Source organism: Pinus tabuliformis, chromosome 6 (assembly GCF_031772625.1).
Source record: "Pinus tabuliformis cultivar Carrire ecotype Pingquan chromosome 6, CPIR1, whole genome shotgun sequence".
NCBI lineage: Eukaryota > Viridiplantae > Streptophyta > Pinopsida > Pinales > Pinaceae > Pinus > Pinus tabuliformis.
In genome coordinates, this window is record NC_142292.1 from 747,934,592 (window position 1) to 747,959,101 (window position 24,510).

General features: G+C 37.4%; 1 protein-coding gene across 5 annotated transcripts in view; it reads right to left on the reverse strand.

The window, feature by feature from the left end:
• Positions 1–21,521: 21,521 nt before the first annotated feature.
• LOC149260897 (uncharacterized) overlaps positions 21,522–24,510 on the reverse strand; it is a 291,502-nt gene continuing 288,513 nt past the window's right edge. For all 5 annotated transcript variants that reach the window (XM_089421314.1, XM_089421311.1, XM_089421309.1 and 2 more), the window contains 6 exons: positions 23,224–23,332; positions 22,977–23,095; positions 22,708–22,785; positions 22,503–22,613; positions 22,309–22,380; positions 21,522–22,219 (listed from right to left, as the gene is read on the reverse strand). In XM_089421314.1, coding sequence (XP_089277440.1) covers positions 21,932–22,219; positions 22,309–22,380; positions 22,503–22,613; positions 22,708–22,785; positions 22,977–23,095; positions 23,224–23,332 — 777 coding nt within the window. In that variant the 3' untranslated portion in view covers positions 21,522–21,931. The remainder of the gene's footprint in view (positions 22,220–22,308; positions 22,381–22,502; positions 22,614–22,707; positions 22,786–22,976; positions 23,096–23,223; positions 23,333–24,510) is intronic.

The window sequence follows — 24,510 nt, forward strand, 5'->3', positions numbered from 1 at the left end:
TTCTGCAATTGCAGCTTCAGGTTCAACAACTTCACATGTGTGAGAGAGAGACCCATTTCTGCGCAGTAGAGAAGAGAATCATTTCTCCGTAGTAGAGAGAGAGAGATGTGATGAGATGAGTGAGTGCAAATGAGGAAAAGTCCTCTTATATTTATACACAACGTTGGTGTTTGAATAGATGCTACTGTTGGGCTTCTGAGCCTACATGAGTTGTAGGTCGGCTTGATAATAATTCCATAATCAAAATAAATTCATATCTCCATGAATACTTATCGGAATCAGATGATCTTTATATCAATCCTACACCTCTCGACGAAAGGAATATAATAAAAATATTATCAGCCATGAATAAGATGACCCACATGAAGTTTTTCCCTGGTTTCCAATTTTAACATAAGGGCTTAACTAAAGTACTTAAATATGCCAAGAAATACGCCTGGCCATGTTTTCCTATCCCTTGTGGTACCTATGCCTTAGAGAATTTCAAGCATTCCTTTGTTGAAATTGAACAATTAAAAGCCTTTAGTTTTCCAACCATACTAAACAAGCCTTATGACCCTAATGGCGTAGCGAAAGATGTTACAACATAGGCTAAGCTAAAACCATTTTCAAGCGAGCCTAACAAGTTCGATGATTTGTTCGAAATGGTTCTAGAGTATTATATGGTACAAAAATTGGCAACAGATTGTCTAAGTCCTGACAAATTGATTAGATTCAATCAATATCATCAGCAACGAATAGCCCATTTTCCAGAATCCCTGTTAAAACAATTTCGGCAGAACTTAGAAGTTTCAGATCCATCAACTTCCTCTTCAAAAGCTCCAATTATTTCCCAAGTCTTCGAAACAACTACTATAGTTTTTGAGCAAACAAACGAAGTTAAAGAGGAGAAAAAATTGGATGAAGTATGGAAGGCATTCAACTGTGTTTTGACAACATAAGAAACTCAGGTTACAGGTATCTCGACTGGTATACAAGCAGAACAAGTTACAATCAGCAGAGAGAGAGAACGGGTTCCAGAAACTACAAGGACAACCTCGTTTATTGTTGAGACTTCCCAAGGGAATAATATTCCTAAAACTCCCGAGAATAACATTAATGCCAAAATTGTCAATCAATCAGCTGTTGTCGATGATATGGAAATAATTCTTGCATTCCCTACTGCCAAGATAGTTCTCCAGATTGAAGAAATCTCGCCTTTGGACACATTTTACAGTCCAAAGCATAAAGCAATAATGAGCAGGTCAAGGAACAAAAGAAATTTAGAGAAATCGCAAGCGCTAGTATAAAATACAACTCCTTTTCAAGTTCTTTGGAAAGGAGATCAAACAACCCCTGATGAGTAATTGAACAGATTATCTCAGTTCTCAGGAACTTACGCTAGTGTTGCCATTGATAAAGTTGTAGAAATACATCTTCTAATGAGAAAAAAAAAGATCAAAGGATTGTTCAATTAGAACAAACTTTCCAGATTGAAAAGCAAGCAATTGACCAACAATGGCAAGCAAATCTTACAAAGTTATAGAAAAGTTTTAATGATTTAAAACTATAATTTGAATCTGAAGTGAAGGACAAGGATGAACAGATACTGCAATTGCAACAAAGGATAAACCAGCTGAGGGAAAATCTAGAGATAATTGAAGTTTGCAAGGAGGCATCAGAACTGGACATATTCCTAACAAAGCAACAGGTTATCTTCTGTCACAAATTCACTTTAATTCATGACTTGTCAAAGACCAGTGATTCTTTAATAAACCAATTGTTCGATTTGAGGATGTTTTATGAAGATATTGACGAGAAAATTTCTAAGTATATAGATTGGCAAGACAGTGCTCAGGGAAGATCATCTGATCTTCCTCGAATTGAAGAATCACATAAGGATATCATTTTCGGTGACTGGGACATCAAAATGAAACAGGCAGAAATGGCTATTATCAAAGCCATAAATCTTGCCTCAAATTTCACTGAATACATTATAGATACCTTATTGCAAGCCAATCTAATTTAGGAATGCCCAAAGGACACCTTGCCAGATGTCAAAGCTTTAAAACAATCTTGGCAGGAAACATCTAAAAAGAAGGTTCAAGACATTCAGAGTTTATCACAAGCAAACCTTGAAAGTTATTGGCATTTTCTAGTGAAGCCTCATAGTCAGTGGCTCATGCTGAGGTGTCTCTCGAATGCAACAATACAGTTTCTTCTAGCGCTTAGTGATGCAATGTTTACGGGACAAATGCGCATGCAACCGGTACATCCCCCCAACTGAAGCCGCTCACGGACATATATAATCTCAGAGAGAAGATGAAGAATCAATCTGGAGCACAGCCATGAGTTCTTGTTACAACAAATCACTAATTTAGTTGTCCTTTATCTTAGCTTAGTTTGTTGAAGCTTTTTTAAAGACTTTTATTTTAAGTTTACTATTTTTGTAATATTAATAAGTTATTTAAACCCCTTCCATGCATTTAGAAAGGGGTCTAGAATTCTGAGAAGACAACTTTGAACTTGCACTATTGTTTGATCCAAAGTTATCTAATTGAGAAGCTGAGCCTGGAAGCTATCTTTTTCATAATGAGAACACTAATGCATTGGGTACTATTATCTTTATGTTATCGTTATGTATCACTGGTTTAGACAATCAATCTCTTATCCGTTATTTTGTTATATAAATGCTTTGAAAACAATCAGTGATTATCACTATTGATGTGAAAAATTGAATGATTTGTGATTATGTATGAGATAACGTGATATTTTATGTGATTGAGTTTTAACCAACTAAATTAATTAACTATTTAATTAATTTAGTTTATCATATATGCTTTCTTTTCATCAAAGTATTGAATGATCTATATTTTTATATACTTTGTGAAATCTTTTTTTAAATCACATACAAAGATGTATTATCCTAGGAAATAAGTAGAATAAGTTTATTTAGTAATTTTATCACTAGCTATAAAATCATTTCATTAGTTTTCATATTGTTACTATATTAAATCTCTTTGAAATAATAAACTGGTCCCTTTATACCCAAACGAATCCGCCAGTTTCAACATAAACAGAGTTGCTTTAAGCTCCCGACTGGGTGGTGTTCCCCGATGTTGAGGTAGTCAAGTTCTAGCCTTCAACAAAACTTTGAATGGCAGGGTGGTGCCTAATGAAGGTTAGTGAATGAACCAACCCCATCTCTTAGTTTGCCACAAAGTCACACCTTGTGGGGTTGAAGATTTTTCCCACACTAACCAGGTGTGCAAGCGAGGCGGCAATGCTGCACATTGGGTAATTCGAACTGCCTTGCTCTCACAACAAGAAGCACTTATAAAGAGGCATGGAATATATCCATCCATCATTCAAGAAGAAGCTCCAAAGAAGAAATGTGAATTATCTTCCACACATCAAAATGCATCAAAAAATCTCCAATAGCTCCAAAGAAAAAGTGTCAATTATTTTACAAGAGAACTAATCCAAGTGTGATGATGAGTTCTCACAAATCAAATTCACTTCTATTTATATGTCTCACTAAATCTAATTACCCTAATGAGCCCCCAAAATTATAAAATAATGTGCTAGAAACAAGTCTTGGTCACAAGCCGACCAAGTAGTTATCACAAGTTATGAATTAGCCATCCATATGCAAGTTGAATCAATGACGTCATGATGATGTAGGGTCGATGGAGGGCCATGTTGAGTCCTCCAAGTGCCATTATGAGAGAGAGGGTTCCAATAAATATGAATTAGGGGATGGCCCCTAATTTTCAAAGCAAGTCATCATATGGTTCCCCATAGTGGGTTTGGGGCACAAATGTTGGTCTCATGGATCTCCTGATGAAAGACGATGCAGGACCAAATTGAGACTTGCCAAATCATTTGCCCATATCAAGAACCCATAGTTCCCAAACTTTTCTCAAATAAGCACTTCCTCGTCATCCTTGTTTGAACAAATTTCTTCCTAGATATAAATCCCTTTATATAAAATCACCAGTGGGAGGATCTGAAAGGGTTACACATTCAAACTATCAATGCAGGTCCCTTTATATTGTCTCATCCCTTATGCAAACTCAATACAAGCGCACACTTAACAAACATATGCCCTAATATTAAACTTTAACTCAGCCGCCTTTACCTATGCATGAGAGCTTATGTTTGATATATGCGCCCGACTCTTCTTTATACCATTGTTAGATATATGAATCATGCAGGCATGCACACACACACAGACATATATATATGTGTGTGTGTGTGCATGCCTGAATGATTCCGCAATGTGCCCCACTGTTTAGCTCCTCTGCCTCCTTTGTGACTATGCCTTATGACCATCTGTTATGACCAAGGCTTTATAAAAGCCTGAGCCCGACCTTTCTTTATATGCAATTCCTCGAAGTATCTAAGCTTTCACCCTTCCGAGTTGGCCCAATCTTCCCTCTAATCTAACCTCTATGTTAGAACACCCATTTTCTCTGAATAGCTAGAGCTTATTGGTTAGGGCTTCCATGAGGAGGATCACATTACATTTTATATCTACAACTTGTGTTTCTAGCGACACAAACCTCTCCTCGACAGGAGTTTTATGACTTTAAGATTAACTGATCTGAATCCCTTGCACCTCCCCTCGATATTCCCAAATAAACCTTCTCTTATACCAATATGATCAATAAATTTTTTTGGATATTCCACCAGACAATTTGTCACAAAAGATCTACTAAAATATATTTTTCCTTAAAATTATGGATTTGCTAATTACTGTTTGTTGTGAATGCATGCAAATTATAATTATGCAGAAAATTGCAAACAAATAAAACAATCACTCGCAAACCACATTAATAAAAGATATGGCCTGGAAAACCCTTTTGGGAGAAAGCCCATCTAGAAGGTGAGGTTGCTCCGCTCTCTCTTTTCTCTGGATGGAAATGGATCCAAGTGCAAAGGAGTGACTTGCGGCCCATGGACTTCTATAGTATCAAACCCTCTTTGTTTTCTCTCTCTCTCTCTCTCTCTCTCTCTCTCTCACACACACACACACACACAACTACTCTAATCAGGCATGGAAAGAATTGCACTCAAATATAATCAAACCCCTTTTCCTCTTAGTGGCTTGATTATAACACAACGTGATAGCCAACTTGCAGTTAAATTTGACCCATTCAATTGTCAATATGAGTTACAAATTTACCCTTATTGAGTCTTTCTCGTAGTTCCCACATGGATAATGAGTAATGTTGGACATAGATTGTCATTGATGTCAATAGGGAAATATTCGAGGAGCAGACGGAACAGAGTCAAGAGAAGTAGACGAAGCCAAAGAGGAACAACAGAACAGAGCCATTGGAGCAAATGGAGAGCGTCTGTCACAGAGGTTTTATTATCGCAGAGGTTTTGTTATCATGGTGAGGTTGTGTTGCATGGTTTTTCACTCTCGCACAAGCTATGGTGTGCAGAGGAGTAGGAGGAGAAACCATGGTGGTCGTTTTACCACAGCCTGAAGTGAAGCTTTTAAATCACTGGACGTGAGGATGTAGAGATGGAAAGTAGATACAGCTCGACGGGCGGATCCGATGGCTACCGGGTGATAAAGATGTGCGGAGGTCGTGAGCTGTTAGATCTCCACATAGCAAATCCAACGGCTATCGCGCAGGAAAGTCGCGCGAAGGTTAATGGCCGGGGGACAGGCGATTTCGCGGGCAGGGGGTATTCCCCGCACCGCCTTTAGGCCCAAGGCAATTTCTGTATATGGCCACGCGATCCAGTTAATGCACGACACGTGGCTGAAGTGATAGGTGTGAAACTGCCACGATCGCGCGTTAACGCGTGAGCACTTAACAAAGGCGGGAGGTGCGATCACCATTAGATCAAGCGGTAAATGTAATCAACAGTGAGGAGCTGCACGAGGTTTAATGTGCAAGCAAAAGGCTGTAGCGACGCGGGAACCGTTGGATGAGGGTGATCAACGACTGCGATTGAAAATGCGGCAGAGGCTAATATGGGCGCGATTACGTGTTTTTTTTGGAATAAAACAGAGACAAAAGGAAATTTTAGCTCATTGCATTTGAGTGTGAGGTAATACTTACATCTTAGAGGTAAACATTTGCGACGGGTTTTTCTGGTTTCGTTAGACTTGTACAATTTAAAAGTCCACCTTGGTTCTATGGAAAATGGCTTGCACTTTGTTTAATATGTACATGCCTGCAACTTCTTCTACCTATTTGACTTCAATATCTGGCAGAAACAAATCTTTGTTTCCCTGTGAAAAGCGAATGTGGTCCAAGGTGGGGTTCTGGTGATCAAAGGAGGTCACAGCGATCGAGGAGGGAAGCTTAAAAGATCAAGCGAGTCAGAGAAAATGACAGCGACTGAGGAGGAAGCCTAAGAGACGGTGTGAGTGGAAACGAATGGACAAAGGCATGGGAATATATAAAACAGTAGAAACAGAGAACTGTTGGTGCAGTGATGGTGGTGAAGAACCTAAGTGTGAGATAGTAGAAGCAGCAAAGGAAAAATAGGTAGAAAAAGCAGCGGAGGCTGTAGAGGCAGGGCAGGAGCAGGAGTGAAACAATCTCAGCTGAATAAGAGTGCAGCAGCATACCTGTTTATACCAAGATTGTGTTGGAGCCCAAGAGGTTGGAGCCTCGGAACTAAACAAGACTGAAGTCATTGGGGTAGGTGCTCCTAAGTGCAGAACCACTGCAAAACAGAGTTGGTGCTCTGGAGGTTGGAGCCTCACTGAAGTCCAAGTTGGAGCTTGGCAACTATTCACAATCAAATTTACACTTATATTGTATTTAATTCTTTGCATTGTCTTGAGTTTTAATAAAAGCATTAAATTCAGCTGTTGATTTCTGTGTTCTGTTTATACATATACATATCTATATAGGTTGTTGGCAATCACTAGAACAATTAAAAATAAATAGTAAGAAATATTGATTCACCCCCCCCCCCCCTCAGTATTTCCAACAATTGGTATTAGAGCAGGCTTCTTCATACTAGCCTAATAGCTTGAAGAAGGATCCGCAGCCATGATGAGAAACCACGAAGCATCAGGAAGACCTCCTTTGTTCTATGGCACTAACTTTGGTTTCTGGAAGAAAAGAATGACTTACTACTTAATGTCCCTTGGACTTGAAGTCTGGCATTTTGTTCAAAATGAATACAAAACTACTTCCACTCTTCCAACAGACCAAGACGAGAGGAAAGCCTACATCGCAAATGCAAAGGCCATGAACTCCATCACTAGTGGAATCACTAATTCTTGAGTTTAAAAAAATCATGCACTGTACCTCGGCCAAAGAAATGTGGGAGAAGCTAGTTGGCTAGTACGATGGAGACTCAAAGGTTAAAAAGGAAAAGCTTCAAACTCACGGAATACAATTTGAAAGTTTGAGGATGGAAGATGAAGAAGATATTGCAGCACACCTCCTCCGAGTAGCTGAAGTGGTAAATTCCCTGAAAGGATTGGACGAAAAAGTTTAAGAAAGTACCATTGTTCAAAAGGTATTAAGGTCTCTTCCAAACAGGTTTGACTCCAAAATAAGCACTATAGAAGAAGAAAAGGATCTAGATACCCTCAAAATGGATGAACTCCATGGAATTCTCACTGCCTATGAAATGAGGAAAGGTGGCCCAAGCTCCAAATATGCAGCATTCAAGGCCTCAAGGTCAAAGAAGGGGAAAGAAAGGAATGACTGTAGTGATGAGTCAAATGTGGAATCCGAATTGGCTCAATTTGTACGAAAGATGAAGAAAGGATCTAAGCATAAAGGCAAGTATCCTCTTATCTGTTTTAAATGTGGTAAAATAGGTCATTATGCAGCAAAATGTCCTCATAAACATGACAGTGATGATGAAGGAAATTCTAAAAGAATGGCACATAAAAAGAAAGGGTTCAATAAGAGAAACTTATTCTCCAAGCATGATGAGTCTGATGAGGATGAGTTTATGGTCATCAAAAGGAAATCAGATGAGGAAAGCGATCATGATGAAAGCCAAGAAGCATTATTCATGGCACTCGCAGATGATGATGACTCAGGGCTGGAAGGAAATGTAGATGAACTGTTAATAAGTGCCATTGAAGAAAATGAGAAACTACGAAACAAAATCATTTCTCTCAAAGTGGAAAACGAGGAAATAAGAAGGAGAGAAGATCTCTTGGAAGCAAAGCTTAAAGAAAAGGAAGAGACTTGTGAAGAACACGAGACCAAAATAGTGTCTCTGAGAAAGGAGTTGGAGCAAATTAAAAAGGGCTATAAAAGCTCTCAAATACTTGAGACTATTCTAAAAAATCAAAAACCTCAACATGACAAGTCTGGAATAGGTTTCAATGGAGAACCGTCTAGCACTAAGAATAATGCGAAAAGCTATTCCGATGCACTTTCCTGCAATCCAAAAGATGAAAAGTGCACCCCAGATCCCAAGAAGGAAGAGAGAATTACTCCAAAGAAGAATGTGGAGTTGAATCATGTACACTACATCAAATACAAACCTGTACTCCACCAAGGGCCTATCACAAATCCGAAGAACGAGGGAGGAGTAATTCCCAGGATGGAAATCGACTCAAATCGTGGTTGCTTCAACAAGTACAAAACCATCTTTCTTGGACACTACTTTCACTGTAAAAACTTCAGTCATCAAGCCAGACATTGTATGGCTCGCAGAAGTGAAAAGACAAATCTAAAGGACCAAATAATCAACTCATATGCCCCCAAAAGGCAGGGACAAATCAAAACCTTCAATTCATTTGATCCCTTGACCAAATTTGATCTGATTTGCTCTTTCTGCTACAATAATGGACACTATGAACAAGACTGCCCACTCAAAGAAAGAAAGACGAGTAGCAAGAACTCCAGCATGGACAAGTGTGGCCTAGCTCTATATGCTCAAAATAATGAAAACCAGTGGTTTGTAGATAGTGGGTGCTCCAGACACATGACAGGAGACAGAAGGAAGTTTGTCTCACTGAGCAAAAAGGAAGGGAATGTGTCCTTTGGAAGTGGATCAGGCAGAATTGCAGGAAAAGGAACAGCTACTCTGATCAATGGAAAAGGAAAATCTCAAGATGCTCTACTAGTTGATGGGCTCAAACACAACCTCTTGAGTGTCAGCCAAATCTGTGATCGAGGACATAAGGTTGTTTTCAGCACCAAAGACTGTGAAATAAGGAACTCTGCCTCAGGGAAACTTGTGGCAAAAGGGATGAGAACACCAGACAACATTTACATTCTGAACAAGATTCAAGAAAATAAATGCTACCTAAGTCAGACATATGAGAGTTCGTTGTGGCACAAGCGACTTGGACATACAAGCTTCGAAAATCTGATCAATATCAGCAAGATCAAAGTTGTACGAGACATCCCAAGGCTGCTCAAACCAAATCAAGCAGTATATGGACCATGTCAACATGTAAAGCAAACCAGAATCAGCCACAAGACAAAGGAGCTCTATACATCAAAGCCCTTGGAGATCATCCATGCTGATGTGTGTGGGCCAACTAGAAATCAAGCACTCCAAGGAGAAAGGTACTTCGTGTTATTTGTTGATGACTATACTAGAATGATGTGGATATATTTCATAAATTATAAATCTAAAACTTTTGAGTGTTTTAAGAATCTAAAAGCCCTTGTAGAAAATGAAAAAGATTCAAAAATTAAGTGTCTCAGAACAGACAGAGGAGGAGAATTCACATGAAACGAGTTTAGTGAGTTCTGTAATCTTCATGGAATTAAAAGGGAATTCTCAGCAGCCAGAACACCTCAGCAAGATGGGGTAGTTGAAAGAAGAAATCCAACAGTCCAAGAAATGGCAAGAACATTGTTATTAGCAGCAAACTTACAACCTAGATTCTGGAGAGAAGCAGTAGGGATAGTTGTCTATACATTAAATCGAACTCAATTAAGACCAAATTGTGGAAAAACTCCTTATGAGTTATGGAAAGGAAGACCTGCTTCGATGAAGTACTTCAATATCTTTGGAAGCAAGTGCTTCATAAAAATAAATGATGGCTCACTCGGAAAGTTTGATTCTCATGTTAATGAAGGGATATTTCTTGGATACTCTACACAGAGCAAGGCTTAAGTGCTACAGTTATCGACTGAAGAAAATAGTGGAAATCATTGATGTAAAGGTTGATGAAGATCTTCCAGAAAGGGAAATTGAGGAACATGAAGATGACTCTCTCATTGAAGAAGAAGAACCTAAAGAAGAAGTAATAGATGAAGAAGAAGAAGAAGAAGAGGGAAGAGAACCACCTAATACCCCTTCAAAGATGAATTATGTCCAAAGACATCATCCAAAAGAGCAGATCATTGGCGATAGAGATGAAGGTGTGCAGACCCGAAGAAGGATATCAATCACACCCAAGAGAAAAGTCATTGCCCTCCTATCTATGATAGAACCAGAAACATTTTCAGAGGCAAGTAAGGATCCTCATTGGGTAAAAGCTATGGAAGAAGAAATGTCCCAAATTGAGAAGAACAAGACATGGGAGCTGGTACCTCGTCCAAAGGACAAAAACATAATAAGAACCAAATGGGTGTTCAAAAATAAAATGAATGAGGAAGGACAGGTTATCAGAAACAAGGCAAGACTTGTCTGCAAAGGCTATTCACAAATTGAAGGAATTGACTTTGAAGAGACAATTGCACCAGTGGCCTGTATGGAAGCTATCAGGATGTTCTTGGCATTTGCTTGCTCAAAAGGATTCAAAATCTATCAAATGGACGTGAAATCAGCATTTCTAAATGGGGAACTCAAGGAGGAAGTCTACATGGAGCAGCCAGAAGGTTTTGATCTAATAGCAGGAAAGGAATTAGTTTGTAAGTTGAAAAAGGCTTTATATGGGTTGAAACAAGCTCCTAGAGCTTGGTATGCAAGACTGGATCACTATCTACAACAACAAGGCTTTAAAAAGGGAGTGGTTGGAAGCAATATATACATAAAGACAGATCAAGATAAGTTACTAGTTGCTCTTGTTTATGTCGATGATCTAATTTTTGCTAGTAATAATGATGAAATGTGCCATGAATTTTATCAAAACATGTCAAAAGAGTTTGAGATGTCAATGATAGGAGAGTTGTCCCACTTCCTTGGACTTCAAATATCTCAAACCAGAGCAGGATTGTGTATATCTCAAACCAAATATCTAAAAGATATGCTCAAAAAATATGGAATGGAGAATTGTGCACCCATGAGCACACCTATGACCACAAACTACAAACTGAGCAAGGATGATGACTCCCCTCTAGTAGATGCAACTCATTACAGGTCAATGATTGGAGCCCTTCTATACTTAACAGCTACACAACCAGACATAATGCAATCAGTAGGAATGGTGGGAAGATTTCAATATGCTCCCAAACAATCCCATTTATTAGCTGTAAAAAGAATTCTCAGATATCTGAAGGCAACTTTTGATTTCGGTCTTTGGTACCCAAAGAACTCAACACTAATTGTGACTACATTCACTGACACTGATTGGGCTGGAAGTATAGATGATCAGAAAAGTACTAGTGGAAATGCATTCTTCCTAGGAGATTTTTTGGTATCCTGGCTCAGCAAAAAACAATCATCCATATCATTATCCACATCCGAAGCCGAGTATACTATTGCATCAGATTGTTGTTCTCAGATACTATGGATGAAGGAAGCTCTAAAAGATCTCGACATATGTACAAATCAACCAATTACCGTTTATTGTGACAACACAAGTGCTATTAGCCTCAGCAAAAATCTAGTGATGCACTCAATAACCAAACACATACCAATCAAGTATCATTTCCTCCGTGAGCAAGTAGCTGAACAAAACATCGTCCTAGAATATATCAGTACAAAGGAGCAGATAGCTGATATTTTCACAAAACCTCTTCCTCGAGAAGCATTCGAACATCTGCGTCAAAAGATAGGGGTTATTTCTTTATCATCACTCAAGTTCATTCATAAAGATGCAGTTTGACAGGGGGAGTCCATATGCATTCCTTTGCCATTGATGTCAAAGGGGGAGAGAGCAGAAGAATGTTGCCATCAATAACAAAGGGGGAGATTGTTGGACACAGATTATCATTGATGTCAATAGGGCAATATTTGAGGAGTAGACGAAACAGAGTTAAGAGGAGCAGACGAAGCCAAAGAGGAACAACAGAACAGAGCCATCGAAGCAAATGGAGAGCATCTGTCACAGAGGTTTTATTATCGTAGAGGTTTTGTTATCGTGGTGAGGTTGTGTTGCACGGTTTTTTACTCTCGCAGAAGCTATGGTGTGTAGAGGAGTAGGAGTAGAAACCATGGCGGTCGTTTTACCACAGCCCGAAGTGAAGCTTTTCAATCGCTGGACGTTTGAGGACGTAGAGATGGACGGTAGATACAGCACGACGGGTGGACTCGACGGCTACCGGGTGATAAAGATGTGTAGAGGTCGTGAGCCGTTAGATCTCCACGTGGCAAATCCAACGGCTATCGCGCAGGAAAGTTGCGCGGAGGTTAATGGCTGAGGGACAGACGGTTTTGCGGGCGGGCGGTATTCCCCGCACCGTCTTTGGGCCCAAGGCGGTTTCCGTATATGGTCGCGCGATCCAGTTAATGCGCGACACATGGCTGAAGTGACGAGCGTGAAACCCCCGCGATCGCGCGTTAATGTGTGAGCACTTAACAAAGGCGGGAGGCACGATCACCATTAGATCAAGCGGTAAATGTAAGCAATGGTGAGGAGCTGCACGAGTTTTAATGTGCAAGCAAAAGGTCGTAGCGACGTGGGAACCGTTGGATGAGGGTGATCAACGGTTGCGATTGCGAATGCGGCAGAGGCTAATATGGGTGCAATTACGTGTATTTTTTGGAATAAAACAAAAACAAAAGGAAATTGTAGCTCATTGCATTTGCGTGTGAGGTAATACTTACATCTTAGAGGTAAACGTTTGCGACGGGTTTTTCTGGTTTCTTTAGACTTGTACAATTTAAAAGTTCGGCTTGGTTCTGTGGAAAATGGCTTGCACTCTGTTTAATATGTACATGCCTGCAACTTCTTCTACCTGTTCAACTTCAATCTCTAGCATAAATAAATCTTTGTTTCCCTGTGAAAAGTGAATGTGGTCCAAGGTGGGGTTCTGGTGATCAAAGGAGGTCACAGCAATCAAGGAGGGAAGCTGAAAAGATCAAGCGAGTCAGAGGAAACGACAGCGACTAAGGAGGAAGCCTAAGAGACGGTGTGAGCGGAAATGAATGGAAAAAGGCATGGGAATATATAAAATAGTAGAAACAGAGAATTGTTGGTGCAGTGATGGTGGTGAAGAACCCGAGGGTGAGATAGTAGAAGCAGCAGAGGCAAAAGAGGCAAAAAAAGCAGCGGAGGCTGTAGAGGCAACAGAAGCAGCAGAGGCAGGAGAGCAGGAGTGAAACAATCTATGCTGAATAAGAGTGCAGAATCATACCTGTTTATACCAAGGTTGGGTTGGAGCCCAAGAGGTTGGAGCCTCAGAACTAAACAGGACTGAAGTCATTGGGGTAGGTGCTCCTAAGTGCAAAACCACTGGCAAACAGAGTTGGTTCTCTGGAGGTTGGAGCCTCACTGAAGTCCAAGTTGAAGCTTGGAACTATTCACAATCAGATTTATACTTATATTGTATTTAATTCTTTGCATTGTCTTGAGTTTTAATAAAAGCATTAAATTCAGCTGTTGATTTCTGTGTTCTGTGTATACATATACATATCTATATAGGTTGTTGACAATCACTATAACAATTAAAAATGAATAGTAAGAAATACAGATTCACCCCCCCCCCCCCCTCTCAGTATTTCCAACAAGTAATGGGGCTGATGTAGCATCGTATTGAATATGGTGGCCAATTTCGGTAGGTTATATTCTAGGAGGCAAAACTTTCTCAAATGATCTTTGATTGAGGCGACTCTTGCATTATTGGAAAGGTATGGGAGTTTATATTATGGAATTTAGGTCCATAGTAAGGTTTAGACAACAAAACATGGTCATCTAAGGCCTCATAATGGATCCTAACGCTTTTCACCCAAAATTTTCCACTAGGACCATTGGTTAAAATGACCCTGCAAGTTGATTCCTCCAAATTTTCTACTCTAAAAGCATTCAAATGGATGAAAAATAATTTATAGATCCAATCCAAATAAATATAAACCATTTTCTTCTTGAATCTTAGAGAAAAAGAAAAAAAAACTACAATGGGATTGCTGGTAAAAATGACCTTGCAAGCCAATTCCTCCAAATTCTCCACTATAAAAGCATCAAAATGGACAAAAAATAATTTATCGATCCAATCTGGATTAGTATAGGCCATTTTAAAAGAAGAACTCAACAGAAAGTAACAAACAAATTACTAGAGGAAGTCATATTCTTCTCTTAGAGAAAAGAACAAAAGGCTACACTGGGACCATTGGTAAAAATGACTTTGCAAGTTGATTCCTCCAATTTTTCCACTCTAAAAGCATCCAAATAAATGAAAAATAATTTATCAATCCAATAAATATCAAACACGAAAAATATCAGTGTAACTTCGAATCGGGAAATGATGATATAGGTGATTGGATCATAAGGTCAAGGAAGGCATATTATGTGCTTTGATGGAAGCCTTGAAAGGAAATGCAAGGTCAACTGAAATGGGATGCAAAATCTTTGACCCAAGAGTGTGTATTTGTCAACGTTTTTCATAAGGGCTATAACTCAATATTAATAATGATGTTACAACATGGACTCCTTTATAGGGGCTTGATATTCTCAAATCAGAACTCAAGGAGTAATGGCTCTTGGACACTCTATAATTGTAGTTTGATCAATGCACTTTCAAAATATTCCAACTTCCCCCACCTTCACCTAAATATATTCAAAATCTGGTTTCTTCTACATCTGTTTTGAGGAGATCCAAATTTTCCATATAAAAATGAAATTTAATGGTTATAGAGAGGAGCAAGAAAATAAAAGAAACAATGTTTAGGAGGGGCTACAATCAATAGAAATAACAAAAAAGCTTTCCCTTGATACAATGGAAACTATGACAATTAGAATATGGTCATAAAAGACAAGGATAGGAGACAATGGGAATGTGAAAGTATTCTCACTATTTAAGAAGAAAAGAAACACTACATCAACAGTTACTCAAATTTATGGGGACATTTGTGTGACTTTAATCCCAGGATGAGAGATATTCCTTTTTACCTTTTACTTCATTCAATGGATGTTGCCCCTCTAGAGTCAGCTTCTTATAGCAATGAACAACATAAGAACAATAGAGGTAGAAATCAAAGCTCTTATACTAACTTGAATGATCTTGTATCTACAATATAAGGATCCTAAGCTAACATGGTTTTCCCCTATTTAATTTTGTCTTTAGTCAAGATGGCAAAGTTCCCTTGCAATTCAACCACTTGGGAAGATGTTGAGATTGTGAAGGAGAAAGTAGACAAATAACAAGACATAGATTTGAACTCAAGGCAACAACATTACAAGTCAAGAAAGAAAAGCTAACATTAATAAAATGAATCATTGATACAAAACAAATATAAAAACTTTGACATCAAAAGCTAGTGCTCAAGCAATTACAAGCTCCAAGACTAGCACAAAGAATTGAAAAAGGTCAACTCCAATCTCGTGGTATATTGAATGACTTTGGAACAACCATCAAAGGCATAATGGATGCATGCTAGAATTGATAGGATTATCAAGGGTTGTTCAAATACTTAATGAATGAGCCAAATAGTCCTAAGCTTAGCCCCACAAAAGGAACCATCAATCCAATGCAATTTGGCTAAAATTCCATAAGCAAAGAATAATGAGGTAGAAAGTAATATTGATGTTTTAATATTATGCTTTTGTACAAGCAAGCACTACTACACAAATTTGGAAATCATATTGAATTAATGTTTTTCAATTTCTCTTACTTCATTCACGAAAATGCAAATTGACATGCGTGCTACAAACTATGAAACAATCCCCATCTTGATTATGTTTTTGTTCCTAGGTTGTTTCTGTATGTTTGTGACTATGTTTTGCCTATAGTATACATAAATGTTGATTGCATAAAAAGACCAAAAGCATAGATAAATAGTGTAAGCAATTGGAAATCAATATTAAAAAAGAAAACTATTAAGTTCTTCTCTATGACCCATGTATATGAAGAAGAACAACATTCAATATGGATGGCATTCCTCAATTAATATGAAACCTTAACAACAAGGATCTCAATGTCTCTATATTATTTCTATGTTTACCCCTGAAATTGGGCATGATCCAATTTCGTAGGTAATTTCCTTGGGTTGTTGGGGAAACTCTTCAACTATGACTAATTCCCCTACTTACAATTTACTTGCCAAAGGAATGGATAACATTTTCAATGCTACATTTTCAATAACACATATTTGTGCATCCTATCTTGTTGGATTGTTGAAAGTTGTTCTATTAATTAGGCTACACTTTGAAGCACACCATGGAGCCCTTTTTGCAAATGGATGACATTCCCCACAAATAATGGGATTTCTTTAATTGACCTAGTGTAACCACTCCCACAAATTTGTTTCTCTAACATTGTGTGACTTTGAGATGTTGATTCATCATGCTACTAAGCGCTACTCTATTGTTAAGAGAATCCTATTGGGTCATGTTTTCCTTTCATTAATAAAAATAATTTTTACTATAGAAACCTCACGACTCTTGCAACATGTTCGTGAGTAACAAACCCATGACAACAATTTCATAGCAATAAAAAATTCTCATGATCAGGTTTTGTTTTTCAATGACAAACATTTGTAACATTTTTTAAAGAAATCATTGAACTCCTCATGGCTCGTACTTCATTTATAATTATTTTTTTCTTCACGAGGCTTATGAACTTGCCTCACAACTTCAACTTATTAATTATGTTCTTAGATTCACCAAAAAAGACAACAATGGCACTCCCAACATGCTCACATATTAGGGTATGAAATACATGTAACTATAATTGAGCACAATAAATGATTTTGTAAGATAAGTAAATCATCTTTTGTACAACGAAAACCCACAAAGGTACAATGCAATTGTGAACTCTAGCTACCCTGTAATTTACCACCTTCATTTATATGAAAATATTTAAATATTACTTTTGATGTAATAATAATTTAACGATGTCTCATCACATCTTATATGTTGCAATGCTCTCTCACATTTTGCATGTGACAAAATCCATGGTAAACATTTCAAAAGGTTGCACTATAAACCAAACTATGGTTGAAGTCAAACCATAATCCTAGAAGACCAACTTCCAAAAGGGCCAAAGTGTGAGTGGACATTTGTTTCAAGGCACACTAAAGAAAAGCCAAAATGACAATTAGATGTGTTGGATGCAAATTGTATATAGAGACAAACTCTAATAAAGACTAGAGTAGAGTGAAGGAAAACCTAGCTTCAAAGGTGATGTAAGTATAAAAAAAATCCAAAGTGAGAGAAATTTCAAATGTGTGAAAATATTAAAAAGGGAAGTACAAATTATTACACATATATTGTACACTTTCTTAGTATTGTATAATAGTACATGAATATTTATTTATAATGCATTGTGGCACAACACTCCTCACATAAAGATGTTGAAAATACATGAAGAGAATCATGCATAAAAGCTACAAGATTGTTTCATTGATAATATATATTGAGCCTTTTTGTGAATTATTGTTTGCTCAACTACTAAAAATACCAATGGAAATTACATGAGATTTAAAACATGGGAATTTAAGCATGTTTGAGAAATTTTGAAGAATAATATTTTCATATAAATATTCAAATTTTAAAGATTTTATAAAGTTTTTAGAAAGTATAAGCTTCTTTATATAAAATATTTTTATGTTACAGAAATTAAAAATAAAAATAAAAAATTTATATAAATATAAAACTAACAAATCACATTTCCTAAAAATATTCAACCTTGATCCCATGTCCTTACTTTTTATAACCTTTAACTTTCTATGTCCTCACTTACCATTATTTTTTAAGGCCTCAAACCATCAAATATAAACATGGATATTTTATACAATGAAAGGTTGTCATTGTCTTGTATAAGTTTGTCTACGGATTGAAATGTACATCACAATGTGCATAATGTTACAATAATCTACTATAACTATATTAATGATGCCCAATGATGAATAAATTATAACTTCAATGAAAAAATGTCGTGGTTTTTAATTTGAAATAAGAGTAGATTCACACATGAATATCATTGATACCAAATGATAAAATAGTTGTAACTTGCATGAAAAATTGTTTGTCATATTTGTGTTTGTTTAATCTAGAAGCACATGTGAATGGATTCAGTGTCTAATATGATACAAAGAAACCAATCTGCCAAAGACTTTTTCATACACATTTGCCTCAAAGTAATAGCATTGTTGTTTGGATTGAGATTATTAAGTTTCAAACATCTTCAAGATGACCCAAATATTATAATCACCACAATTGTAGAAAAGTATCCCCGCAACTTTTCCCACGCCTATATTACCAAGTTGGTTTGGCATGCATAAAACCCTAGAACAACGTATGTGTTGCCCATACCCAAATAGAATGGCCTTTAAAATGATATAAGATTGGAATTCAAAACCCTCTCTCTCTCTCTCTCTCTCTATATATATATATATATAGAGAGAGAGAGAGAGAGAGATGTGTATATGTCCCTAGAAGCCTTGGCCATATAAAGATGCGCATACAAAATTATTTCCTCTCATAACCAATTATCATGCTTAATTCAAACTTTGACAAGAACATAAAAATGCAAGCAATTATCATGCTTAATTCAAACTCTAACAAGAACATAAAAATGCAACATGAATAGACTCACTTGGCCATTGGGTTACCCCATAAGAAGTTTGAACATCTATTAACTAGGTATTAAGCCAAATTCAAATTCTAACAACAATATAACCTAGAAATCACATGCAACTAAAATAACAACAAAAATAACATTTTGCATGTTTTGGAGTCATTCATTAACATATTGCAACTAAAAAACATGTATCAATTAGACAGCATGAACACTTGTTTGTAAATGAATTGAATTCCACCAAACTTAGTGTTGAAGATAGATTCACCATCCAACTATGTAAACTTACTTTGGATTCCACTTCCAAGCCATATCATTATACTTCAGGGCAAAAGAAGGTCATGCAGGGCTCTAATTTCACTCAGTCAAACCCATCTCTCTAATGCCAATAAATATGCTCATAGTTGTCACTCCAAGCCTTGATAAAACCATCAATCTACCATGGTACCCTCTTCCCTTTCACAACACAGTATGATCTTCCCTTTCTCTATTTCTAAGTGCCTCAAGGATCTTCCCTTTAGTGCATGGAGAAAAAATCTAACATTGTGGTTTCCTACTTTGAATAGCAGCGAATCACTTGGCTCAAACTATCCAAGAGTACTAACAAATTTGTGGGTTTTAAAAGTGTTCGTTTTGGTTGTTTTGGACATTCTAATCATGGCTCTTCACTCAACCATTCCATTTCCTCTCTTATACTTGACAAGTCTCCTAACCTCCATATGCTCTTCACAGTCTTATGTGCATGGGGTTCCCTTGCCATTACAAGAATGATTCACAGATATGAATAATAATCCTCTCCAAGAATTTGCACAATATATACTTACCTTGGTCCTTGAGTGGGTAATTCACCCTTCCCACAAAAGATGAGGAAAATGACATGGAAAACACAAGTCAAAGATAGATGGAAAAGGTTGACGAGGGAGTATGGGCAAGAAAGGCTGTATCTACGAAGTACAAGAGTCAAATCAAATCACATGCATCCCTTCTTTTCACCTGTTATGGTATCATAGCCCCCTTGCTTCTCAATAAACCTTTTTTTTGTGTGGATATTACTTTGTATACTCACACACATGCAGTGGTCGAGTCTTGCCCTTGAGCTCCACACAATATTCACAATGGAACATTATTTATAGTCATTTGACACAACCCATGTTGCAGGTAATTCACCCTTCCCATAAAAGATGAGGAAAATGACACGGAAAACACAAGTCAAAGATAGATGGAAAAGGCTGACAAGGGAGTATGGGTGTATCTCCTAAGTACAAGAGTCAAATCAAATGGTGTCCCCTTGCTTCTCAATAAACCTTTTTTTTTGTGTGGATATTACTTTGTATACTCACACACATGCAGTGGTCAGGTCTTGCCCTTGAGCTCCACACAATATTTACAATGGAACATTATTTATAGTCATTTGACACAACCCACGTTGAAGAAATTGTCATGTAACCTCATCATTCAAATCATGTATTATATTCTACTAGATTGCTATAAGTTTCCTATGTAATGTGACTTTTTCTAGTGAACTGTTGTTAATCCTTGAAGAGATCATCATGATGTCCCTAATGCTTGTTGGCCATTTGATTTACCACATCCAAGACGTCAATTTCCTACAAGTATTGCACAATATATCTCTGTCTGGATAAAAACCCTGTGAATTTCAACACCTCGTGTGCCACAATAGATATAGAATGTGAAGTTACACGGTAGATTTTGAATGGATAGAGGCTTGCTTACATGCTTGATCAAATATTTGATTCGGCATATAGATTTCGATTTCTACATGGCAGTATGGTCCACCATCCAAGATCTTGACACCTAAGTTTGTTATTTGAGCTTTAACTTTCCTGTCTCAACAAACCTCATGTACTCAGTATGGTCCACTCTCCAAGATCTTAACATCCATGGTTGTTATTTGAGCTTTAACATCCGTCTCAACAAACCTCATATACCCAGTATGGTCCACTCTCCAAGATCTCGACATCCATGTTAGTTATTTGAGCTTTAACATCCCTGTTTCAACAATTTTCAAAGCAATATAAATTTATCTTTAAAGGTAGTAACCTATCCCACAACGTGAAACACACTGGTCAACACTGATCAATCATTTCAGCTAGTGCAACAGTGCTGAGATGGAAGTATTGAATTTATATTTGACGTACTTTTCCATGCTTCATCAAAACATTAGAGAAAAGAGAGGTATAGATATCCAAATGCAAGAGTTATAACCCACGGGTGAGAAAATTTTGCAAGGAAGCCAATAAAACTACGAGCCAACGACAAGGTTGGTCAATGTTAAGCAATTAAGTTATAAGAACAAGAAGTCAAAGCGAGGATGTCTATTCAATCATGAGAGCTACGATAAGTAACAAGGATTCTCAAAGACAAGATCTTGGCTAAGGATTTAATAATACTAGGTTGAGTCAGAGACGTTGGGGAAAGATTCAACTTGAAGTCATTACAATGAAATGCCAGGTCACCATTATTCATATTCAATATCCTTGGACATTAATTCTCATGGTTGAAAGTTACTGTTTCAGTGCATGGACTACTTTTACCTGCCTATAGTGCTCGAATGTAAGCAGTTCTCTACCTATTCATACATTATTAAGTGATTTCCACTAACCTTCGGTGGGTGCATATTGTAATTCTGTCCAAGTGGATACAACTGGGAGAAAATTTCACAAAGCAACATGACAACATGCGTATGGCCCCAAAGCCTCTTTTTCTGGACTTATATATTATAATACACCTTTGGTCATATGTGTTGATTTCAATTGATATAAATGAAGCATTCCAAAAAAATCTGGGTACAGTACCCAGGTGAATACATTTGAACTGAAAAATCAGGTCACAAACCATCTTAGCTTATACCAAATTACAACTACTGAAAATTCCTTGCCTATTCTACACTTTACATTGATTATATACAGAAGGCTACATTAGCGATATACAAGTTTCCCATATGGTACACTGAAAGAACTGAGTTGGGCCGGGAAAAGCCCTTTTACCAGACCCACCATAACTATTCCTATCAAAAAATCAAAAACTCCAAAATTGTGAACCATCATAATACAAGGAGCCAAATAAGGAAAGAATTATTAGTGATCTCATTCAAAAATGATTGCAAGCCGCTTTTGGAAAGAATATTAGTGATCTCCTTCTGAAGAGTTGAACAAATTGCGAGCTTGGTGAAGAGTTCGTTCTGATGTACTAGTCCTCTGCAAACGGTTTCGAGAGATATCTCCATTTGATACCCTAGAACCCTGTAAAGTGACAGAAGATATATCTGTATCCAGCTGATCTTGGAGCCAATCAACAACTATTGACCATTCAACCTGCTTCCCTAGAAGTAGCAAACGAGTATCTGGGGATCGGGCAACCAGCTTCACAACAAACTTGAGCAAAGTGTAACGCTTATATGAACTCATTTGGTCCTGAAAATTACCCAGAACAATACAATTAGTTCTTTTCTTTTGCAAGTACGAAAGTAACCATTTTGGACTTAGATGTACATTCAACATACCCGGGAAACAAGTAAATCCATAATTCCTAGAGGAAAATTTTCGAAACCAAGAAGAGCTATCTCCTGCCTTGTCTGCAGATACACAAAGTTACAAATATGAAACCATATATATTGACAATTAATTAGTAAAGAACAGTGATTCCATACAGAGAAGCAAAGCGTAAGAGTAAAATGGGCCTGAACGAAAATCATACCATCTGCAGGGAATCATTCAAAAGCAGTAATCGCGTCAGCAAAATCAGAAGATTATTTAATTCATTATTTACAGCCCTTTGCACAAGTTCCATTATATCCTGCAGCAAACACTGGAACCATAGATGTGTTCAAGTCACACCCATAACTGCCAAGGGCATAGGATCAGAATACGCGCAAATTCCATTTTCAAAATTAAATACTCACCAAACTGAATGACTGGTTCTGCCAGCTACAAAATTCCAGTAGCGTGATGACTTCATCTTGATCTGGGCAAGTCTCAATCTGGAATCAATAATATTGGCTAAATTAGTATGATTCTTGGTACGCATCTTAAATTCAGTGTAAACTACAGGTAGACTAAAAAGAACAGTGATCATAGTAAAGAATACGTTAATGACAGGAAATCCTATTCACTCCAGAGCTTATATATTTCACATGTAACACTAGTCGTGACATAAAATTATTTCACCCACCAAGATATTAGTATACAAACGATGCTTAAAGACTGCCTCTTCCCCATCCCTTGGTAAGGGAAATGGTTCTTCTTGTAGCTGGTTTGGATTTGGAAGAACCATCCTCTGCTCAGCATCATCTGCAAAAGATATTTCTTATTTTCTTTAAAAAACTGTACAATGCCCCAGAGATCCAATCAGTTGCCGGTTGGTCTACAATATGTATTAACATTGATATTAAACAGCACATAGTACAAGAACCACTCACTGTTCAACCCAGATGTATCACAACTACGCAAAAGCAAAGATACAATGGAGTGCAAGCATGAGAGATCCTGCTTGACATCTTGGAGGTTAAGCTTTGTGGCAAATCCAATCTGAAAGAAAAAAGCTCATATGAGTTAGATGAGCAACTCAAGAAAATCTTCATTAAAGAAAACAACAGTGTTCCACAGGGACACATCCCCTAGGGTGGGGGGTGCACTCCCCATGTTTGCCAAGCTCCTGGGACAGGGAATGCCTTATCCCCCTTTGCGGAAAACTCAGGGGAATGCAGGTGGGATGTTTCCTCAATGTAGGGGACACATTTCTCAAAAGGGATGTCTGTGAGCATCCCGTCAAAAAGAGGGGCTTCTAACCTTGGCATCTTCCCTCTAAAGGGGATGTCTAGGTGTGCTCCCTGAATTTTGCCTAAAAATAATAATTTGTGAGTGGGGAACCCTAATATTCAACCCTAGGACCCTACAAATGTTATGTAAATAATGGTAATATTAAATTCTTAGAGTGAAAGTTCATTTTACTTAAATTTTTAACATTACTATTAATTGTGTCATGATGTTTTGAGTGGTTCCAACCACATTGGATTTCATAGGGTGAAAATAGAATTTTAGATCACATTCAAAATCTAGCAGACTCAACAGTTTTTAGGATTACAAGGTTGGGATGATTGCTAAGTTTCCATTGGATTCTAACATGTATGAAGAAATGGAACTAGCATTTAATTGAGAGCACCAAGCCCTCTTTTTAACTTTGATGCTAGTGGCATTGATTGTTGAACTCATGTTGTGGCCCTCGTTAAAAATGTACATATCACTCAACAAACTCTCTATTTTACATGTTAAGTTTTCTCCATCTTATTTTAGTACTTAGTGAAATCCCAATACACGCAATGATTTTGATGATATGTAGATATTTGTTGTAGCGTGATTTTCCTTTGGACTATAGAGGTCATCTAGAGCCTTTTCGTCGATGTATTTTTGGTTCAAAGATGCATTGCACTTGGTGCTATTTTGGTTATATGCGCCCTTGCTATATATATGAAAACTTTGCATATTTGTGTATAATGGTTTCGATTCATATGGATGCACATGAATATTTACAGTTCTTTTTTCAAAATTTAAATATTTATGTAAATTTTGGTTTAGATTTTTTGGTCCAGTTTTTTTCCAGTTCTTGGTTTTGGGGTCGACTCATTCAATGACCAGTCCAGTTTTGATAACATCGGTTCATTGTCCATTACTCAATTTCACTTTTAACTTTTGATTCTTGACTCTAG